The 14,693-nt window shown below is 33.0% G+C and overlaps 1 protein-coding gene across 1 annotated transcript in view; it reads right to left on the bottom strand.

The window, feature by feature from the left end:
- LOC131841543 (uncharacterized) overlaps window positions 1-14,693 on the bottom strand; it is a 148,025-nt gene that overhangs the window by 107,085 nt on the left and 26,247 nt on the right. Inside the window, exon 2 of the mRNA XM_059189857.1 lies at window positions 12,106-12,292. Coding sequence (XP_059045840.1) covers window positions 12,106-12,175 — 70 coding nt within the window. The 5' untranslated portion in view covers window positions 12,176-12,292. The remainder of the gene's footprint in view (window positions 1-12,105; window positions 12,293-14,693) is intronic.

Raw genomic sequence — 14,693 nt, forward strand, 5'->3', positions numbered from 1 at the left:
AGAATTAATGTCTTATGACATATGGTCGAGCGGTTTAGCACACCGCTTAAATTCTGATGGTTGTCGGTTCATTTCTTCGCGCGGTACAAATATTTTGTAGTCAACAGTCAACATTGTAGTCTAGGTGTTTTCTATGTATATTATTGTAATAGAGTCTAACGGTCTAGCGGTTTTATCACTCTGTATTAAATCCGATGGTTGCGGGTTCGATTTCTCGCACGGTACAAATGTTTTTCGGTAATTCATAAGAAAGATTGTTTATATCTGTCTGAATGTTTTCTATGTATTTGTAAAAAAAGCATGCATGTATTTATATAAGTTGGTCAGTGAGGTACTGAACAACTTATATAAATATATAATAACAAAGTTCTGCTTAGCTTGGGACTAGATGGCGCTGTGTAGACTTTCCTGAGATAATCACACTTATGAACACAAAAGTTTGTATTATGCCAGGAATCGAACTCGCGACCACCGATGCCGTTATATACCTACAGTACGTGTGTATATTTATTTACTCATATAATACATTTATATGTTATACACATAATATTTTATTTTTATATCGTATACCTTTTCTCTGTAAATATTTACTATCTTCCAGATTATCTGTAAGAAATTGTTTTGAGCGAAAAGATCGTTTCATTACATATTGTTCCAACACACTGTTCTTCTCTATGGATTTGTTATCTGTGCTCAATAAACAATAAAATTGAACATCCTAGCTATGACTTATTCCAATCATTACAGTTGCTCGCTGTAAGGGAACTATGTATATTGTTCGCATTCAGAAACTATCAATTACCATTTTTAATTATTGATGACTTCTACACAAAGGCGCTTATAAATAAATGGCAGACAAATTATTATTATATTTATATACTAGCTACTCGCCCCGGCTTCGCACGGGTGTACTATATATATAAACCTTCCTCTTGAATCACTCTATCTATTAAAAAACCCGCATCAAACTCCGTTGCGTAATTTTAAAGATTTAAGCATACATAGGGACGGACAGATAGCGTCAGCGACTTTGTTTTATACTATGTAATTATATAATGAGTTATGTATTTCACAAATAGCTTTTTTATGTGAAACTAGCTGTACGACTTCGTCTGCGTGGAATTTAACTTTATTTTTCTAAAATATAAGTATCCTAAGTTACTCCTTATTACATCAGCTACCTGCCAATAAAAGTCCCGTCAAAATCGGTCCAGCCATTTCAGCGATTGACAGACAAAAATTGTAAAAAATGTTATTTTGGTGTATGTACCGTATTTATATTCATATGCATGTAGTAAAAAACGGTTATTTCAATATTACAAACAGACACTCCAATTTTATTTATATGTATAGATAATATACTCACTTGTCTTGCTCTGAAAAGAGATTAAATTGATTACAAAGAATTGTTCTTAACAAGTATAACAGCGCAGTAATGTGCTAATAGTCCGTATCATCTTAACTGTAATAATAGTATCAATTTTAAACAACTCATATGAAAAGAGAAAGAAAATATTACGATATTACTTCACACCATTATTGAGTTGCAATACATAAACAATTATACACATATTATTATTTAGCAAAACTGTTACAAACATCTAGAAACTTCCCCCTAACAAATGATACGTTATTATATATCTAAATATATATAACTCAAAAGTGACTGACTGACATAATGATCAATCAACGCACAGCCCAAACCACTGGACAGATCGGGCTGAAATTTGGGATGCAGGTAGATGTTATGACGTAGGCATCCGCTATGAAAGGAATTTGATTAATTCTACCTCCAAGTGGATAAAATAGGGGATGAAAGTTTGTATGAAACTGTCAATTTTATACCGATCGGGCTGAGACTGCATGCATAAAGCTACTATGACGTAGGCATCCTCTAAGAAAGGTTTTTGATAAATTCCACCTCTAAGGGCATAAATTAACGCGAGCGAAGCCGCGGGCAAAAGCTAGTGTTTATATATAACTCAACTGTGTAAAACAACCTAAGATTGCTATAATTTTTTTATTATAGTTAGGTGATATAACACGTTTGAAATATCGCAATTGTCTCCGTAAACAGTTTAAAGTTTCGTCCATCATGTAGTCCTTTCAGCACGTCCTTGCCCCTATTTTGCCACAAATACTTGTAGTTCTGAATTGTACTACAACTTTGGCCGAACTATGTTTGTGTTGATAAGCCGTGACCGAAACTGCTGACCAATTCCCAACTGGTGTTTAACGTGAATAGCACGTAATATACAGATGGTGACACTGTCGCTATATGTTGAGAAATTATAGAATAGCAACATACGTGAACATCGTCCCAGAACACAATAAGACACCGAAAGATATACTGGAATTTATTTAATTATTTAAACCGTCATCAGTGTACAGTTTGATGCAGTCCTGACTCCCAAACTAGCGTGAGGTGTACATCAGGAGTCAGTTCCTTCCCAAAACAAGGATAACAGTTTAAATTAACTTACATGCAGACATAAATCTAATTAATATTTTATACAATTTAGCCAGTGTGTGTGTGTGTGTTTTTATGCGTATGTACGTGTATGTGTGTGTTTATGTGAGTGTATGTGTAGTATGTGTGTGTAGTTCATGGATACCTACATAAGTAAGCAATATAAATAAATTGGTTATTAAAAAATCAGTTGAGTTTCTTACCAGTTCTTCTCAATTGAATTTGTGTGTCTGTGCGAGTGTATGTTTATTGTAATGTGTATTTTCACTTAATATTAGGCATAGATACCTACATAAGTACGCAATATAAATAAATTGGCTATTTAAAAAAATCAGTTCAGTTTCTTACCAGTTCTTGTCAATTAAATTTGTAAACTGAACTGGACGGTAGGGGCACAATTTTAATACAAAAAATAAACGTCATTGTTTTGTAATAATATTTTTTATAATCAGCTAAAATGAATAAATTATTTGATTTGATTGTAATTGTGTAATATAATACGAAATATAACAAAGACATTACATTAGAGACCGTCCGTGATACCACTCATGCTTTACCATTTCTCAGGACTTTACGTCTTATCTTTTTCCTTTACAACAAACTACCATGGTCCTAAATCTGTTTAAAACAAGATTACGGTAGTAGTAGAGTAAGGACGATAGGGGCAAAATTTTAATACAAATTTGACGTTCATAAGCGGCTAAAATGTCCTACATGCATAAATCAGTTTTGGTTTAATTTGAACGATGCTGTTCACGTCACGAAGGTTACCGTCTACCACCTAGACAGTAAGTTTTTTTGCCATTGGCCACGATTTATAGAGTTCATTAACTCTATGTATAATATATTAGTGAAATATATTTTGGATTTATCTTTACTGTATTTATATTGTACTCGCATATCTTTTCTTGACTATAAAATTCTGGTGTCACAATGTTAGTTATGTACCATACTCCTCTGAAACGGCTTGACCGATTTTTATGAAATTTTATATGCATATTCTATCGAATGGAATATGTATATTCTATTGCATATATGTATATATATATTATATGCATATTCTATTGAATTGGTCTCTGATTCTCAATCTAATACTATCTAATACTATCTATTTTTCACACCCCTAAATGATATGGATTGTCCACCGCTAACGTTTATTTTTATTTTGTGGACATTTTATTTATTTTTTTATAATGTGGTATTAAAAAAAGTATTTTTAACCCTAAATTTTCACTCTTCTATCACCAACCCTTATTTTTTAATAGCGATTTTAATTTTTATGGCAAAAAAACGTATACAGTGTCAACTAATATTTTTATTAAGTAATACTTATTCAATAATTTTATTACTCTTTAAATGTACTATATATTGGAAGATGATATGGTGTTAGGTGTTCAGACAAGGAATTGTTGATATTTTAAATATTTTAGACACATATATCTTATTTAAAACTCGAAACTCGTAATTTTCACGTCCGCGTGATTCTTAGTAATTTTCCACATTTTTAACTATAGATTGTGTATTACTTAAAGAACATACAATCAAATAAAAACTTATTTCAACCACTTTCTGTAAATCACATTATTATTTTACTAACAAACATGTATTTTTATTAAAATGAAAACTAAAATAATATAGCTGTAAGATATAATTGCTTTTGCTTGTAAAAATAATTCATTAATTTAAAAGTTTGTTTCACTTATAGAAAGTTACAAGAACAGCGAGTGAGCTATATTTAGTTTTAAAACAATCAGCGATCCTTACAATAACTTCATCCGAACAATGCTGGAGGGAGTGCATTAATGAAGAATGGGTTCTGTATACAATGTAAATAAATAAGGACATAATAAATATATTTAATAGATCTGTTTTCCTGTCCTCTGAATAAATTTACGAAGATCGATTTATTAATTGCAAGCATTAAATAATTAAAAAATAATAATGTTTGCTACACTATTGTATTAGGTTTAAGACCTGTAGAAATAGCTCTAAGAGTAAAATAAGATAAAATAGAATTTTTATTTTTTTATTTTCGTAAATATTCATATATTCATATCTTAATGTTTATTCTAGAATAAAATTGCGCCGCCTTAATATCTCTGATCAGCGCGACTGTTGACTGGTAGAATGCCATCAGGCATTAAGTCCGCCATATATACAATTTTGTGTGCAAAAGAATCTATATTGTAAATAAACAAAATACTGTATAACCTGACACAACTATTGTTTCTTTTCATTTCTATATGCGAATATAATAATGTTCGTCGATCTTTCACGTGAAGACTACAGAATTGATTTAATTAAAATAAAAAAAAAAATAGATCCTGAGAAAAGACATAGGCTACTTGTTAATGTGAAAAAAGTTATAAGGGGTTGAAAGGCGATCTCCCCTTTCAACCCCTTACAACTTTTGTAGAGAGATGAAAGGTTGTACGGAAGTATCGTCATTTTTAAAGCTAGAATCTTGTAACTTACATATATTTTAGTCTGTGGATTAAATATAAATAAATATGACATTCAAAGTTTGTAATAATACCCTTAAGGACGTAAAATAAAATAGGGAATGAAAGTTTGTTCGGAAATTCGTCATTCTTGAAGCTAACAAACAACTAATTATTTGTTTTTCTTTTATTTTTATAAATAGCCTAAATCTATTCAAACATTATTCATTATTATTATTATTAATATAAAAACAACAAGCAAGTTTCTTGATTGTTCTTCTTGTGATGAATCTGCGTTCCGAATGTGTGGTAGAATAAAAAGAATATTATTCAAAAGTATGAAAATTAATTTTTATTAATAAAAAAAAAATCTTAAAAAAAAATAATGAGATTTTAAATTGTCTGTTCTAAAAAAGTAAATTTGGAATAACAGAATAGAATAGAAAGATTATTATACTATTATTATTATATTATTACAATTATTTTACATGCCAGTTGCTAATGTTCAAAATTATAACAACAACGAATCTCAAATATATGTTAATATATTAGAAAAATATATGTATATTTTACATAATACAAAAATGTAGGTTATTGGAGAAAACGTTAGCAAAACAAAACATCGTTAAGAAATCGATACGTTTTCTTATCCGTGTCGTTACACGTGCCTCCCCATAGATACCGTGTTATCTGATCACCCACATTGTTCCACAGAACCTACATATGCTTGTACGGGGTATTGTTTACCAGTGGTAGTCTTCTGCATAAATTTCGTGTTCCTGGAGAACCATAGACCATAGACCATAGACTTGTGACAAGTCTATGGTGAATAGTATCTTCTGGGTAAGCGAGCTACATCCTAGATCTCGACATCTTTTCCCATCAGATGAGGACCAAGCGACGCCATTAATAATAAAAAAAAATAAAAAAATATATATACTATAAATATGCAATAAAATATATAACAAAAGGCGGCCTTATCGCTTAAACAATCTCTCACAGACAACCTGGGAGATCGAAGCTTTGAGTAAGGGAAAGGTTGGAAGCGCACTATAGATAACAGTAGAGATCGAATGTCTGTACATAGAAAAAGAACGCCAAAAACAGAGTCAGGGGGATGTTAAATGTAAAATAGAACATATGCGGATTTTTTTTTAATTTATTATTTCTCTGTCTGTTTGTAGACACTAGTAGATAATATATTAAAACAAAGTACATACACGCTATACATATTATATGCGACTGTTACAGCTTATCTACTATCAGGCGGGCCGCTTGTTTGTCATTCAACCAAACCCGAACCCCTTAATAAAAATAATAATTCCGAACGATTTCTGTTTACATTTACGTGTTCCATTTTCAAAATACATCCACCAACTCAAAACTGAAAAGTCACTAGACGCGTATTAAAAGTTGGCGCGAAGTTCGTAACGAACTCGAGCGCTGGCAGATCATTAATGTTGCTCTGTGCCAACTTATTAGTAATCTGTGCTGCGGCTTGCTGATTAATTTTGGGAAATTTTCAAGTTTATAGACAAGTTGTAAGGTCTAGAAAGTTGATAATTTTCCGAAATAGAATTTAGGACATTATATAAGAGAGCGAGAGGAGAGATGCAATGCGTCATACGATAGAGTGGGCCGACAAAGCGTTTTTTCCGGACTATTCTAATGCTGTTGGCCGCAGCTGGCCTTTACAGCTTCACCGGACGATAGGCGACGAGTGCACCAGTGCAGATAGTACTCGAAACCAGCGGAAGGATATAAGGAGTGGCTGAAGCCTCCTACCTGACGGATATGACCTTAGTCTGAAGGCACCGCTAAGGATTACGGAGAACAAGGAGTGATATTGTATAAGAAGGTATTAAGTATTACAGGTAACGTGCAATAAGTAGTATAACAGGTAAAGAAAAAGGAAATAAAACTTAGGAATACATATACATGATCCTAATAATAAGACATAGGTTAAAAGGATATCCTCACAAAGGGAGCGACAAATATTACTTTAAGTAAAAAAATGAAGGTATCAAGTTTCGTACTCAAATTTACAAATCGAACATATAATTTGCAAATATTACTTTTAAATTTAATGAAATTGCAAAATATGTGGTGTCACATTAAGGAGGGGAATGTTACAAATGTGACTGACTGTGACAATGATTATGTCACATAGTTTGTAGATGTACCCTAACAGTATTTATAGAACATCATTGTCTTATGGATCCCGTCTTAACTTAGATGAAATTGATGTTACTCTAATAACGATAATGAAATTAACGATGTTACATACATCGTTAATTTCACTATCATTAATAACGTTTCAATAGAAACTATGTGTTACGTCACAGCTGACGCTATGTTATATACTGTATATCTTAACCTCGGTATTCCAGCGGTTTAGCACACCTGCTTACGATGAACGTGGGTTCGATTCTTGCATAGTAAAAATTTTTTGTTTGACTGTTTGCTCTGGATGTTTTCTATCTTTTTAAGTATTCAGATTCCGTCTAAATTGTGATATATGAAAAAAAAATCAAGTCCAAATTGAATAATCTTACTAATATTGTAAACGCGAAAGTTTTTGAGTGTGGATGGATGTTTGTTAATCTTTCATACAAAAACTACTGAATGAAGTTTAATTAATTAATTTATTTATTTATAAAATTACATGCTCTCAGTGAGTATTACAGTACAATACCAATGCACTCACCAAGGAATAAAACGTATGCAATACATATATTAATATTAAAACTAGTGATAACAATAAGGTCATAAAAAAAGAAAAAAAAAAATAAAAATAATGAATTATAAAAAATAAAAAAATTAACTATACAAATTACAATAATATCAATAATCTAGAAATATACTAATACTGAGATTCCACAAAATTAGTTACAGCTCTGTGAAACTCTGTGGCAGTACAATTAAATATGTCAAGTGGACAAAATATATATAACTCATTAAGCAGACGGAGTGCTCTTGAGAGTGGTGCATGATCAGCATTTAATGAAACTATACAATATAGCTTATACATCAAAATAACACATAGGCTATTAATTTCACGCAGGTGAAAACGCAGGTACTAGTAAACAATAATTCTTACGATTATCATTACAAAAATAGGTTACATTCACAAAATTGAGCAAAATAAACATCGAAACTATTTAGTTACCAGTACCCCTCCGATCGATCCTTGTCCAATTCAAACGGGGATCGAAATTACGACGGTCTGAGCTGAGGTTCGAACCCCTAGCGGTGCCCTCAGATTAAAGTTGTATCCGTCAGGCGGGAGTTGGCCTTCAGCCGCTCCATAAGTCCTTCCGCGGATTTGGAGTGCCATCTGCACTCGCCCCCTATTGTCCGGTGACTTGTAAAGGCCGGATGCGGCCTTAGAGTAGTCCGAAAACCAATAAGTCGAGTACCAATCAATATTTTGGTATTATTGCAATTTTTTTTAGTGTTTCCACAACCAGACAGTCAGACTGTACGATATAACGAGATACCCTTATGTGTATCAATATCAGCTTTAAACTTGAAACTTGCCTTAACTTTATAACGAGTTCCGTAACTTTCATAGAAAGCTGAATCAGTTCTAATGTTTCCTTGAATAATCCTTGAGTAATAAACTAATTACGAGCCCCGGTTTTGTACAGGTTTTTTAATAAATGAGATCAAATTAAATTTAATCTTATTGTGTATTTAATATTTGACCCTAATAAGTGCTAGTTGGTAGTAAAAATGTAAAGTTAACAACGATTATTTAAAAGAGCAATACGCAAGTCACTCTCATTCCTCTTGTGATGAAACATTTCCGAATGAACGGTAGATTAAAAGAAGTGGCTATTCAAAAGTGCTTAAATTAAGTTTATTTGAATAAAGGATTTTCTATTCTATTCTATTTTAATCTTCCCATAATGTAAGTAGTAAAGTTTTCTCTATTTAAGAAATTGAAACAAATATAGATTTTAAATAAATATACAAAATAAACGGCCCACGACGGGTGGGAGCCCACCCCCGGTGTTTCAGGTGTCTATAGACTACGGAAACCGTTTACCATCAGATGGGCCGCATGGTTGTTTGCCATTTAATACATAAGTGTATGTGTGTTTGATATATTTTAGCGGCTAAAGGGCAGAGGGAGACTATGCACAAATTCGTCTACGTGGGTACCTTAGTCTCACCTATTTCAGTCCGTTTTCCTTACTATTGCTTTGAAAGATGTGTTTCAATTGAATGGTGAGGATTTCATATTTTAGGGTATAGAGTCATTGTATCACGGGTGTCTCATGATAACGTGATGTCCATACTGCTGTTCATGTATATAGTCGACGGTTACCTCTTACCTTTATTGCTTATTTCATATTTTAGTTAAATCACAGAAGACCGAAGAGCTGGCAGCTACCTTGGACAAAGAATTAGTCTAGCTATTCAAAGAACGCTGCCAGTATCTTCGGAACGTTGCCTAAAGGGACCCCTTTTAATAATTTATTTTAGTCATCATATTTTAGATACATCAAAAACGTTGCAGTTTTAATTTTGCTACAAAATTTATTATAAAGTACTACATCATTCGTTTGAAATAAAACATCTGCTATCTCTGTGTATATATTTATACTAGCTGTACCCACGGTTTCACCTGCGTTAAATTTCAATGGAAAATATAGCACATGTGTTTGATTGAAAGAGTAACAAACATCCATACATAAAAAAGTTTCGCATTCATAATATTAATAAAATATCTTTGCCCTTTTTTTAAATATATTTTTGGGATTAGTAGTTTTGGTTGCTTAATAATGGTAACACTCAACACTAAGCTTATTTTCTTTACTTTTATCTTTTTGCTTATTTTATTGAAAACACTTAAGTGGTATCCCCGGTGTTATGATAACGTAATATCCGTAGTGCTGTTGATGTATATAGGCAATATTTACCACCTACCATCAGCAATTCCAATAAAATAATAATTTTATTGCAATTCTGTTATTTCAATAGTTAATTTCTGGTATTAAGTCTGAACTACACTATACACTATTCTTTACGAACAATCTATTTGTAAATATGTTCAAGTTAACTCCCGTCAATTGACCATCAAGCACCAACCTTCTACGATGTAGAAATCATTGCGTAACTTCTCCACAGCTCGTATTTTGTTATACTGTTACCAAACAACTTAGGGTTGTCATCGTTAAAAAATGTCGTACGAAAAAGTAAAAAATATCGTATATTATTAATATAAGATATTTTTTTAATTCTAATGATTTTTTCCGCAACTAGCCTTTACAGCTTCACCGAACGATTAGAGGCGAAAGTAGATAGCATTCCAAACCTACGGTAGGACTTATGGAGTGGCTGAAAGCAAACTCCTGCCTAACGGATACGACTTTATTCTAAAGGCACTGGTAGGTGTACGAACCTCGACTCAGGACGACAAATCTTCATATTATTGTTATATCTTTCGTCATGACTGCTTGTCTTCAACGCTTTCTAACTTTACCTAAAGGGTAGCTGGTAGAGAACGCCGTATGGCATTAAGCTCGCTTTTTATACAGTTTTATTGATACAATACAGAATAAAATAAAACCTCGTACATAATCATATTTTGGCCGAATTTTGTAGATAAAAATCTTGTACGAACTTGTCATCATCATCATCAACATTCTCAGCCCGGAAGACGTCCAATGCTGTACAAAGGCCTCCTCGATACACTACAGGTACAAAACTTGTACCAGGTGGAACTGTCTCGTACCAAAGATCTAAAATATCGTACGTATAACAATTCTCATACAGTTGGCAACCCTTGGTTGGCGGCAACATAACTTTGTTTTTCGTTCCTTGTTTATATCAGATCAGTTCAAAAGTTTTTATAAATAATTTATGATCGTTCCGAAACTTTTAAAGTTTATGGGACATTTTATGGAAAATAGAGCATCGTAACCTAGTGGTAGTAACCACGCTTATAACCGCAACTTATATTCAAAGGTAGTGAGTACAATTCTGGTTGACACAAAACTTTGTGCATCAATTTATACTTCTGGTGACGACAATATTAAAATCAGTTGGTGAGACATGCATAATAGTAGAATATGTCCCGTGAATAAATAGTTTTAACTTTTATCAAATTAGTATCACTTCAGTAATTCAGTTGCAAAAAGGTAACAAATAGACAGACACGTTTGCATGCGCATTTACATAATATTATTAGTGTGGATATGTGATACTAAGTGGAAAAGAATAGAATAGAAAAAAATAATTTATTCAAAAAACTTAAATTGAAGCACTTTTGAATAATCATCACATTTTTTTCAAATTACCGCTGATTCGGACAGCAGTTTCATCACCAAAATGAAAACGAAGATCTTTGCAGTTTTTCTCTTTTTATATCTTAATTCCTATCCATCTCCGTTCAATTGAAATGAAGATCGAAATCACGACGTCCTGAGCCGAGGTTCGAATCCGTAGCGGTGACTTCAGACTAAAGTAGTGTCCGTCCGCGGGAGTTGACTTTCAGCCGCTCCACAAGTCCTTCCTTTGGTTTTGAGTGCCATCTGCACTCGCTCCCTATTGTCCGGTGCAGCTATAAAGGCCAGCTGCGGCTAACAGTAGTAGAATATTCCCAAAAAAATATTTTTATGTCTGTTAGTTAGTATAGATGTTTCATAAACTGAATTTAACTTATTGACAAAAAATACACAATATTAGACGAAATTTTGTGTCAATATATAGACTATAGAGATATTTTTTTATTTTTTAGCGGCTATTATTTATGTTTATTGTGTGTTCTTTGTATTGTAGCAGCAGCAGGAAAGGAGGAGGTGAATGATGAGTCCAGTGATGGCTATTTACATTATGTATATTGATGAAATATTTACAATTGAAATATATAAGAAAGCGATTCGGTCTCGAATTACAGGCTTGTTAATTTTTTTACTCCATCGTAACTAGGCAACGGTGTTGCCGCACGATGATAGTAAATCGCCACACCACCTATAGTCGCGGATTCAATTCCTTGCACCGACATTTGTATTCATAAGTATGATTGTTTGTATCGGTCTCAGTGTTCTCTATGTATTAACTAAAGAAATATATCAGTTGTCTAGTACCCATAACACAAGCTCTACTTAATTTGGGACTAAATGACGCTGTGAATCGTCTAAGGATACTATTATTTTTAATTCTACTATATTACATAACACTCACCAATAAGAAATAAGAAGTACAAATGCGTCCATATGCTGCGCGGGCGCAGGCCTGGAGCGCGTTCAGGCATCCTGGCCGGAGGAGGAGAGATAGGGGGTGAAAGTGAGAGGGTGTGTGCGAGCGAGACAGAAAGAGGCGCGGGGTGGGGGCGGGGCGCGGAGTGCGCTCATCTCGATGGGCGCTGCATCTGTAACAAATAGGAAAACATTTTTATTATATATAAAAAATATATATTACATAGAAACTATATATACAACGTATATAGTAAAAAAAGAATTTCATATATATAAAATATCAGTACAAATAAATAAAATTGAACTTTTTGTTTGTAATTTCAAATTAACAGCTTTTCACTAAATACACATCAAAGTATAGGTATACGAAAAAATATATATATATAGGTATATAAAAAATTATAAGAATTTTTACAATACATTAAGACGGTCTTGGTGGTATAATGGTTTAGCACACCGCTTTACTATCGATGGTAAAAGGTTCGATTCCTCGCACGACACCATTGTATTGTTCTGCGTGTTTTCTATGTATACATAATATACATAGATTTACAAAAAAAGTGTATCTGAATATTCTAATCAGTTGTTTAGCACCCATAGCACATTTAGGACTAGATCGTGCGTGTTCTCCAGGGACATTATTATTATTATTACAGTTGATCGATTACCTAAATAAAACATTTTTGCAGTAAAATGAAAAAAAAATATACAATATTATTTCAGACCAAATCAAATATTGTGTTAAAAAAAGTGACTTCTGTAGACGGCAACATAAATTTCAAGTATGTAATTTAGAAAGGTTTACGTTCAATTCAGTTTCCACTCAATACGCTCGGCGGTAAGAAGTGAAGCAAATAAAAAAACCCCGAGCAACCCTTCCCGGGGCGGGGTGCGAGGGACGGGTCGGGCTGATCATGTTTCGGATCGTTCGGAAGGAAGTATTTAAACAGTTTCCTACGCTCTCGCCGCGTATAGTTGTGAGACGTATTGATTTACGCGAGAGCTAGTAACTTATAAAATCCGCCCAATAAGGATGGGACGCGGAATATAGGTACTTAGCTGCATTATTGTCCCGCTTTATTTTATTTTATTTATAATTCTGCATGTGAATTATCAAATATATGTATTTTAAAATCACTTTCAGCCTTATTGGATCTAAAGGTAGTATTTACTAGTAATAAAATAATTTCCTTCGTATATTCATTATAAACGCCGCACAAAGTTGGGACGCGGCGGTACTTATCGTCATTATAACGCATGTGATTTTTCTAATATATGTATTTTAAAATCAATTACAGCAGTATTGGCTCAGATGGAAGTATTTATAAATAGTAAAAATAATTGTTGTCTAGAGAGATTTACGCGAAAGCTAGTAATAAAATAAGAACTGCCGCACAAAGTTGGAAATCATTATAACGCATGTGATTTTTCCAATATATGGATGGGATGCGTAATAAAATAATTTCCTTCTGAATATAGTCATTATAACCATGTACTTTACTTATCGTCATTATGCATTATTGTTCAGGATTATTTTATTTTATTTATTATTGCGTCTGTGATTTTTTGTAAAATCAATTACAGCTGTATTGGCTCGGATGGAAGTATTTACAATTAATAAAAACAGTTTTTATCTAGATGTAAAGATTTACGAAAGAACTAACACTTATAAAATCCGTCCAATAAGGATGGGACGCGGAATATACTTAGCTACATTATTGCGACTTTAATTTATATATTTTGCAATCAATTTTATTCAATTCAAAATAAAAGAAGTTTCTATTGCACTTTATTCACTTTGTAATTTGAACTTCCAATAAAGTAGAGAAGAACAGGCATGAAACTCCTTGTTTATAACTTTACAATGCATAAATTGCTGTTTTGTATATTTTTCGGGGTACGTTGCTAAATGTACGTATAAATAATTGTTTTCTTAATTTTTAGCTTTATTTTATTTAGGGTTAGCATCACTTGACAAGGGGTATTTAGGGACGACAACGCACACGTACCACCCCTGGTGTCTAAGGCTTCCACAGGCCAATTTGTTAAAAAATAAACAGCTTTCTTCGCCCTCGCCGTGTATGGTTAGAATGTATTGATTTACACGAGATTTCGCAACTTATAAAATCCGCACAACAAAATTGGGACGCGAAAATCCTTATGTGACACACTTACACGCATTATATCCAGAGGGCACAGTGGCGTAGTGATTGCGACCCCGAATTACAATGAAGGGCGTGATTTCGAATCTATCTGACGCTAAAATTTTGTGCCAATTTTTATATTTTGCTAACTCTCCAGTGATAGAAACACCGTCAACATATCGAGAGTATATGGCCTAGTGGTTTGCGACCTAAAATGAGCCATTAGCCAAAAGTCGTGATTTTAAATCTAGCTGAAGCTAAAATCTTGAGTTAATATTTTATGTTGAACGCCATTTCCGCAGTAACTTCCTCCTCTTTTTGTTGTGATAATAATTGATTTTCACTGATACTCTACGGTAACGGAAATACCGTTAACAAATCGAAATTGATGCGTAAAAGACGGGTAAATAGGTGAAATATAATTATCAAA

The sequence above is a fragment of the Achroia grisella genome, unplaced genomic scaffold, assembly GCF_030625045.1.
Source record: "Achroia grisella isolate CSIRO2021 unplaced genomic scaffold, CSIRO_AGI_Agris_v1 utg1847, whole genome shotgun sequence".
In the NCBI taxonomy this organism is placed as follows: Eukaryota; Metazoa; Arthropoda; class Insecta; order Lepidoptera; family Pyralidae; genus Achroia; species Achroia grisella.